This window comes from Anolis sagrei, chromosome 5, assembly GCF_037176765.1.
Source record: "Anolis sagrei isolate rAnoSag1 chromosome 5, rAnoSag1.mat, whole genome shotgun sequence".
Classification (NCBI taxonomy): Eukaryota; Metazoa; Chordata; class Lepidosauria; order Squamata; family Dactyloidae; genus Anolis; species Anolis sagrei.
Window position 1 is genome coordinate 169,441,783 of NC_090025.1, and position 9,285 is coordinate 169,451,067.

At 44.0% G+C, this 9,285-nt stretch overlaps 1 protein-coding gene across 1 annotated transcript; it reads left to right on the top strand.

The window, feature by feature from the left end:
- Nucleotides 1-443: 443 nt before the first annotated feature.
- Nucleotides 444-9,035, top strand: MTERF2 (mitochondrial transcription termination factor 2). The gene is made up of 2 exons (XM_060776935.2): nt 444-486; nt 7,582-9,035. The coding sequence occupies exon 2, from the start codon at nt 7,601-7,603 to the stop codon at nt 8,780-8,782; it is 1,182 nt and encodes a 393-aa protein (XP_060632918.2). The 5' UTR covers nt 444-486; nt 7,582-7,600; the 3' UTR covers nt 8,783-9,035.
- The last annotated feature ends 250 nt before the right edge of the window (nt 9,036-9,285 follow it).

A 9,285-nucleotide genomic window follows, 5' to 3' on the forward strand; every position in this document is an offset into this window, starting at 1 on the left:
CATATATACTGAATGTTGTAGCAATTAAGCAAAGACATAATATACATTATTGCAGTTATATAATTGTTTTACTTTTGGTCTTAGGGACCTTTTGCCTTTGACAATTCTCTCACACCAGAAGCGACTTGCAGTTTCTCAAGTTGTTCCTGACACTAAAAAATAAGAATAATGCAGATTGAAACCACTTTAACTGCCACAGCTAAGTGCTATGGACTGCTGGGATTTGCAATTTGGTGAGGTAGGCTGTTAGGAATTGTGGGAGTTGAAGTCCAAAACACCTGGAGGGCCCAAATTTGCTGGTGCCTGTTCTACAGTTTACAATGTACTCTGTCCTTTTCTGATAGCAAACGTGAGAAATCCTGGTTGCATAATCTCTATATGAGTTGCAAATGAAAATGGTTCATTCCAGTGACACGAGCGCACCCCTCTTTCGTGGCGCGCATTGGTATCACCCAGAAGCCTTGCAGAAAGGAAGCGGCTGCAGAGGTGAGCGGCTGCTCCATTTCTGCGCTGGGAGGGGGGGCTTCCTTTGGAAACATAGAAAATATAGAAACATAGATAAGGGGAAGAGGGCTGGAGACAAGGCAAGGACTTTAGCAAGGGGAGGGAAAGGCTTTTGCGGTGATCAAAGCCAGGTCTGGGGCCCGACAGGCTTTTGTGGCTGATCTCTACTCGCCTTGGGGTGTATTTACTATCTACACTGTAGAATTAAAGCAGTTTGACAACACTTGGACTGATGCTAAGGAATCATAGAGGTTGTAGCTTTACAAGGACTTCAGCCTTCTCTGCTAAAAAGTGCTGGTACTTCCCTAAACTGCAAATCTGAGGATTTCATATTATTGAGCCATGACAGTCAAAGTAGTGCCAGGCTGCATTCATTCTATGGTGTGAATGCACCTTATGTAGAATTAATGCATCTACACCAGGCATGGGCAAACTTGGGGACCTCCAGGTGTTTTGGACTTCAACTCCCACAATTCCTAACCGGCTGTTAGGAATTGTGGGAGTTGAAGTCCAAAACACCTGGAGGGCCCCAAGTTTGCCCATACCTGATCTGCACTGTAAGAGGGTTGAATGAAAAGTAACGTCTCCACCTCCATTACTTGGATTTGGATGGGAATATTTTAATATAACAAATCATAGAATCATACAGTTGGAAGAGACCTCATGGACCATCCAGTCCAACCCCATGCCAAGAAAAAAAAACCCCTTTTTTGTTGTGTCAAGAACGACTTGAGAAACTGCTTTTCTCTGAGAAACTGAGAATTGGCCGTCTGCAAGGACGTTGCCTAGGGCACGCCCGGATGTTTTGTTGATTTATCATCCTTGTGGGAGGCTTCCCTCATGTCCCCGCATGAAGAGCTGGAGCTGATAGAGGGAGCTCATCCGTGCTCTTCCCGGATTCCAACCTTTGACCTGTCGGTCTTCAGTCCTGCCGGCACAAGGGTTTAACCCAGTGCGCCACTGGGGGCTCCAATGCAGATATAATCCATAGAATGTGCTCTTTAACTACCACTATTCGCTTTTCCACATAATCACCAGATAACTGCTTCTAAAACTGGGGATCCAAAAAGTAAACGTTTTCTGAATGGCATCTAGTGGCTATTTAACACTGTTTACAAATCTGCAGTGCAATGTTGACAGTGAATTCTGAAGATACTATACTTCATAAAAAGGAAAAATGCCCTGCTTTGCAAGACTTGTAAATGCTGATTTGTTATTAGTAAATATTAAATTTTTATTCCTATTTTATACACCTGGGGCCCACATAAACATTTATTTGGACAAAAGGGGCCCTGAATGGAAACATTTAAGATTGCCAAAATTGAGAAATTATTTTCCTTTTGTTAACATTAATGCTGCAGAAAGTATTTCCAATCCTTTGTTCCTATTCATTCCTAAGTAGCGTTGCTTAACGTTTCTGGTCACAGAAGTATTGAAAGCATTTAATCAGTCAGTAGGAAGACATGTGGGACACTAGGAGTCAGAAGTACAGGCTGGACAATAAGTCACCCAGTTGCATTGATCAGTTGCGTTACACCCTTTGTGGCAAAATAACACAATCTGCTGCTGTTGACCTACTAACACACTTAGTGCTACTCCTCAACACACGCTTCGCATCTGTATAAACAGAAAGTAGGACATTTTTCACAATTCATCCCCTTTTCTAAGTACAGTCAGCTCTCCACATTTGCTGCGGACAGGAGCACAGGACTCTTGTGAAAGTGGGAAAACCAGGAATGTAAACAACTCTATTTTTCCCCTGAAAGGACCTTTCTCTGTGGGTGCATCTTCACTGTAGAATTAATATAGTTTGACACCACTTTAATTGCTGTGGCTCAATGCTATGAAACCCTGGGAGTTGTAGATTTCCAAGGTCTCAACAAATTACAAGTTTCATGATTCTGTAACTTTGGGCCATGGAAGTTAAAGAGATGTCAAACTGCAGTAATTATGCATTGTAGATAAATCCAGCTTCTACCAGAAGACCATAGAATTTAACCAGAGGACCTAGAGATTTCTGTCAAATCTGCAAAGGTCAAATCTGTAAATAGGGAGGGACAACTCGAAAAGGGTTTGAATAACAATTGTCACAGAGGGAGGGGTGATTCCATTCCAAAACATCAAGGTTGATCAGGAGTGTTTCTGGGCGTTTCTACTAAATATGAAATATTGCCTCTCTTAAAGCAATGTGGGTTACTTGAAGGCATGGCTTTTCGAACAAGCTTTTGAGAATGCTTGGTCCATAGTTGTTCTGCGCAATAGTCGTACATCCTTGCACTTTATCCCATGGCCTCTCTCCATTGTTGCAGCTTGCACTTATTCCATTGCTATTCTTTACAGCTTGACCATGTTTACAGCAACTTACCACCACTGGTTGATGTCCTCAGATTATTGAGTCTGAGTTGATATTTTTATATGTGTTTTATTTTATTGTATTTTATATTGTGCTTCATTTTTATGGTTGTTTTTAGGCACTTTCTGCTGTTTGTAAACCACTGTGAGTTCCTTCGGGGAGGTGGTGGCGGGATATAATAATGTTCAATGTATTGTCGAAGGCTTTCATGGCTGGAATCACTAGGTTCTTGTGGGTTTTTTCGGGCTATAGAGCCATGTTGAGAAGGCATTCTCAACCTCCGAGGATGCTTGCCATAGATGCAGGCGAAACGTCAGGAGAAATGCCTCTAGAACAGGGGTCCCCAAACTATTTGAACAGAGGGCCGGGTCACAGTCCCGCAAACTGTTGGAGGGCCGGATTATAATTTGAAAAAAAAAAATGAATGAATTCCTATGCACTCTGCACATATATTATTTGCAGTGCACCCCCCCCCCCCAATCAAAAAACAACAACCCACACTTCTGTATAAATAAAAATGTAATGTTCGTTTGTGGGATTAACAGAACTCAAAAAACACTGGACAAATTGACACCAATTTTGGACACAAGACACCTAACAACCCAATGTATGTCCTTCACTCAAAAAATTGATTTTGTCATTTGGGAGTTGTAGTTGCTGGGATTTAAAGTTCATCTACAATCAAAGAACATTCTGAACCCCACCAATGATGGAATTGAACCAAACTTGGCACACAGTTCTCCCACGACCAATGAAAATACTGGAAGGGTTTGGTGGGCAGTGTCCTTTCGTTTTGGAGTTGTAGTTCACCTACATTCAGAGATCATTGTGGACTCAAACAATGATGGATCAGGATCAAACTTGGCACAAATACTCAATATGCCCAAATTTGAACACTGGTGGAGTTTGGGGAAAATAGAATCTTGACATTTGGGAGTTGTAGTTGCTGGGATTTGTAGTTCACCTACAATCAAAGAGCATTCTGAACCCCATCAACAATGGAATTGAACCAAATTTGGCACACAGTTCTCCCATGACCAACAGAAAATACTAGAAGGGTTTGGTGGGCAGTGTCCTTTGGTTTTGGAGTTGTAGTTCACTTGCCTCCATAAATCACTGTGAACTCAGTGATAGATCTGGACCAAACTTGGCACTGATACTCAATATGTCCAAATGTGAACACTGGTGGCGTTTGGGGGTTGTATTTGCTGGGATTTATAGTTCACCTGCAATCAGTGCAAAACAGCAGCGCTCCGGGGGCTTGTTCTCCCGGCACGGCTGGAAGTTGAGCGGGAGGCGCCTCGTGGCCGCGGAGAGCAGAGCGGCCGGAGCAGAAGTTGTCCGCGATTTGCGGAATGGCGCCGGGTGAGCGTGGCCAGGGAACGCCGGCTTCCCTGGCCACGCCCACCCGGCACCGCTCCGCCAATGGCAGAAATCCTCTGCTCCGGGCGCTCTGCCTGTGTGGAAGGGAGCAGCCTCCCAGATGGGTGCTTAGCAGAGCAGCCGGAGCCGAGGTTGTCCGCCATGGGCGGAGCGGCACCGGATGGGCATGGCCAGGGAACGCCAGCATTCCCTGGCCACGCCCACCCGGCGCCGCTCCGCCATGGCGGACAACCTCTGCTGCGGCCGCTCTGCTCTGCAAAGCACCTATCTGGGAGGCTGCTCCCTCCCACACAGGCAGAGCATCCAGAGCAGAGGATTTCCGCCATTGGCGGAGCGGCGCTGGGTGGGCGTGGCCAGGCCAGGCCAGGCGGGCCGGAGAAATGGCCTCGGCGGGCCACATATGGCCCACGGGCCGCAGTTTGGGGACCCCTGCTCTAGAACATGGCTCTATAGCCCGAAAAAACCCACAAGAACCTTATAATAATGTTGTTGTTTTTATTATTATTATTATTATTATTAAACTTTATTTATACCCCACCACCATCTCCCCTCAGGGACTCAGGGCGGCTAACATGAGGCCAAGCCCGACGAAAGTTAACTTAAAATAATACAACACAATAAAAACAATAACATAAAAACAATAAAGGAAAGATCAACACAGTGGGATATAACATCAGGTATGAAACGAAATAACAGTTACAGACAAGGGATAAATCGAGATGGGCACAGAATAAAAAACAGGGAGCATAGGGTGGGATAGGAAACTGGAGAGAATTATCTGGAGGGAGGTACAGGAGGGACAGGTAACGGGCATAATTACCCACTAGGGATAAAGAGAAGTGCATCAAGAGGACAAGTTGTTGTTGTAGTAATTATTACTACTTTTAGACACATTTTAATTCTAAAATTATCTGCCTCAGTCATAGAATTAGGCTATTTCTATTAAGTTTGATAGAGAGTCTGGACATAGGGAGATGTTGACAAGCTGGAATGTGTCCAGAGGAGGGCAACTAAAATGATCAAGGGTCTGGAGAACAAGCCCAATGAGAAGCGGTTTAAAGAGGTGGGCATGTTTAGCGTGCAGAAAAGAAGGCTGAGAGGAGACATTATGAGGGCCATGTATAAATATGTAAGGGGAAGTCATAGGGAGAAGGGAGCAAGCTTGTTTTCTGCTGCCCTGGAGACTAGGACACAGAACAATGGCTTCAAACTACAAGAAAGGAAGTTCCACCTGAACATGAGGAAGAACTTCCTAAATGTGAGAGCTGTTCAGCAGTGGAACTCTCTGCCCCAGATTTTGGTGGAGGCTCCTTCTTTGTAGGCTTTTAAACAGAGGCTGGATGGCCACCTGGGGTGCTTTGAATGCAATTTTCCTGCTTGTTGGTAGGGGGTTGGATTGGATGGCCCACAAGGTCTCTTCCAACTCTATGATTCTATGATATTGCAGTAAAGTCGGGAAGTCGGGAAGTCGGACTTGGCCACGGTAGTCCACGCTCTGGTCACATCCCGCATAGATTACTGCAACGCGCTCTACGTGGGGCTGCCCTTGAAGACTGCCCGGAAGCTCCAGATGGTCCAGCGCTCGGCAGCCAGGTTGCTAACAGGAGCAGCTCTCAGGGAGCATACCACTCCTCTGTTGAGCCAGCTCCACTGGCTGCCAATTCCCTACCGGGCACAATTCAAGGTGCTGGCTTTAGCCTACAAAGCCCTAAACGGTTCCGGCCCCACCTACCTCTCCGAACGCATCTCCTCCTATGAACCGACACGGACATTAAGATCGTCCGGGGAGGCCCTGCTCTCGGTTCCGCCTGCGTCACAGGCACGGTTGGCGGGAACGAGAGACAGGGCCTTCTCGGTGGTGGCCCCTCGGTTATGGAATGCCCTACCAAGCGACATCAGACAGGCCCCTTCGTTGCTGGCATTTAGGAAGAAGCTCAAAACCTGGCTTTTTGAGCAAGCGTTTGGCTAATCAGCGCAATTGTACACAGAATGACGGTAAACTGAACATAGGAACGGTATAAGGATATGAGACTGGATCTTGGTTGCGATCGAGGCACTGTATGAATGGTTGTGTGTTTGTTATTGGGTATGCTGTGTTTTAATTGTTATTGTTGTGGTAATTAATATTGTGTAAACCGCATTGAGTCACCTATTATAGGTTGAGAAACGCGGTATAGAAATAAAGCAAATAAATAAATAATAAATAAATAAGCTCACAGAACACAGTGGCCCATATAGGGGTCACATTGAGGCCCAAGTTACCCAATCCAGTGAGAAATTAAAAGCTCTGTTGTGAAAAACATATGAATAATTTTACTGTGTGCTTTAATGGATAGCTAGAAACAGAGTGATTAGAACAGCCTTCTAGGTGTGCTTAGACTGCAAATCCCAAGAACCATAACCAACACATTCAGTGATGAGAAATGTTGGAAGGCGGCGGGAATCTTATCCCTGATGTAGAAGTACCCAGGCTGCTTTTTAAAATTATTTATTGTCTTTTCATTCTTAGAAACTGCTAGCTGAGAAAGGCGGTATACAAACACAGTAAATAAATAATAAACAAACATCCAGTGTTTCTTAACCTGGGGGTCGGGACCCCTGGGTGGGTCGTGAGGGGGTGGCAGAGGGGTTGCCAAAGACCACCAGAAAACACAGTATTTTCTGTTGGCCATGGGGGTTCTGTGTGGGAAGTTTGGCCCAAGTCTATCGTTGGTAGGGTTCAGAATGCTCTTTGATTGTAGGTGAACTATAAAACCCAGCAACGACAACTCCCAAATGTCAAGGTCTATTTCCCCCCAAACTCCACCAGGGTTCACATTCGGGCATATTGAGTATTCGTGCCAAGTTTGGTCCAGATTCATCATTTGAATGTACAGGAGGTAGATTCTGGAGGTAGGTGAACTACAACTTAAAAACTCAAGGTCTATGCCCACCAAACCCTTCCAGTTATTTTCTGTTGGTCGTGGGAGTTCTGTGTGCCAAGTTTGCTTCAATGCCATCGTTGGTGGAGTTCAGAAAGCTCTTTGATTGTTGGTGAACTATAAATCCCAACAACTACAACTCTCAAATGACAAAATCAACCCCCCACAACGCCAGTATTCACATTTGGGTGCATCGGGTATTTCTGCCATATTTGGTTCAGTGAATGAAAATACATCCTTCATATCAGATATTTACATTATGATTCATAACAGGAGCAAAATTACAGTTGTTGCATACAGTCGCAACAAAAATAATGTGGTTGGGGGTCATCACAACACGAGGAACTGCATTAAGGGGTCACAGCATTAGGAAGGTTGAGAATCACTGCATTAAACTCTCGTTTGCTTTTGTTCTTACAGGCCTTTTCCACCGAGTGAAATGGCAAACGCGGCTCCCAATTTATTCATGACTTTCTTGGCCAGATCTCAGCTCGGCTTACTCATGCCAGGCCTTTCCGCCTTACACAATCAAATAACGAATGGGAAGTTTTCCCAGCATTTCAGATACGCAGCCGATTTCATATCAGGACAGGAGAACAAAGCCACTGTAGAAAGTCTGTCTGAATTATCTGTGGATGTCAAGAAAATCCGTAGGCTGAAGCCATGGGTGCTCTCAAAAGAGGTGACGTATGTCAAAGAAATGGCTAGTATTCTACAAAAAATGGGAGCTGATGGGAGTTCTGTAGCATATATTTTTGAATGCTGTCCGGAGGCCATTCTTCGCAGCCCTGCAGACATCAGTTGTCAAAGAGACCTGTGGTTATCCGTTTGCCGAAATGAAAACCAGTTAGTTGAATTAATAAAACGGTTCCCGGATTCCTTTTTTACAGTTGAACACTATGAAAGCCAGAAAGCCAATGTCAAATTCTTTAAAGACCTGGGGCTAAAGAATACCATTATCAGTAGGCTTTTAACAAGTGCCTCGAATATTTTTCATAATCCTGTGGAAAAGAACAAACATATGATAGAAACCTTGCAGAGTCACTACTTAAGACTAGGAGGTTCACAGGAGAATATGAAGACCTGGCTGCTAAAACTACTGAGTCAAAATCCATTCATTTTGTTAAATACCTCTTCCACTGTCCAAGAAAACTTGGAGTTCCTTCACAAGAACAAGTTTACTGATTCAGAGGTCTTATGCCTTGTATCCAAGCTCAAGGGGTTTATTGTTCAGCTCAACCCTGCCACGATGCAGAACAGCCTGCTGTACTCAAAGAATATTTTCAAATGCACGGATCAAAAACTGAAAGAATTAATACTGAAATGCCCCGCCCTTCTCTACTATTCGGTTCCAGTTTTGGAAGAAAGACTGCAGGAGCTCTTGAAAGCCGGGGTTTCTGTCGACCAAGTGAAAGAGGCGCCTGGAGTACTGGAACTTTCAACAGAGATCGTGCAGCACCGGATAAAAAAATTAAATGCCATAGGCTTCAGTTTAAAGACTGGCAATCTAGAATATCTCAACGGAACAAAAAAGGATTTTGAAACCGCTTACGGAAAGATACAAGCAAAAAGGGAGAGGCCTGTATTTAATCCAGTTGCTCCTTTAAATATTGAAGATTAAATTCCAGAACATGCTTAAGCAATGCTGTATGGAAGAGAGAAAAAACAAACAAACAAAAGATGCACTTTTTACACCTTAAGTAAATTGGACCTAATTGACACTCAAAGTGGATTTTTTTTATCCAGATGTACTTCCTTCATCTTAAGAGGAAATACAATATATGATGGAATTGCAAGCTTTCTTACCTAATTGGAGACTAGTTTATCTGGTGCCTTGAGCAGTATTGTTCATACTGAGTGTATACTAAATAAAATAACAAAGTGACTATAACATTCTGTCTTATTCCATTCAACTGGAACATAAACGTGTTTTAAACATCAACTTCTGGCAATACTTGGGTTCCATAGCTATGTTCTTATTAAGATTGTCATGTTCCATGTAAACTAGGGGTTTTTTTGTTTTGTTTTTCATATGCTAAGGTAAAGGTAAAGGTTTTCCCCTGACATGAAATCCATTTGTGTCCAATTCTGGGGGTTGGTGCTCATCTTCATTTCTAAGCCAAA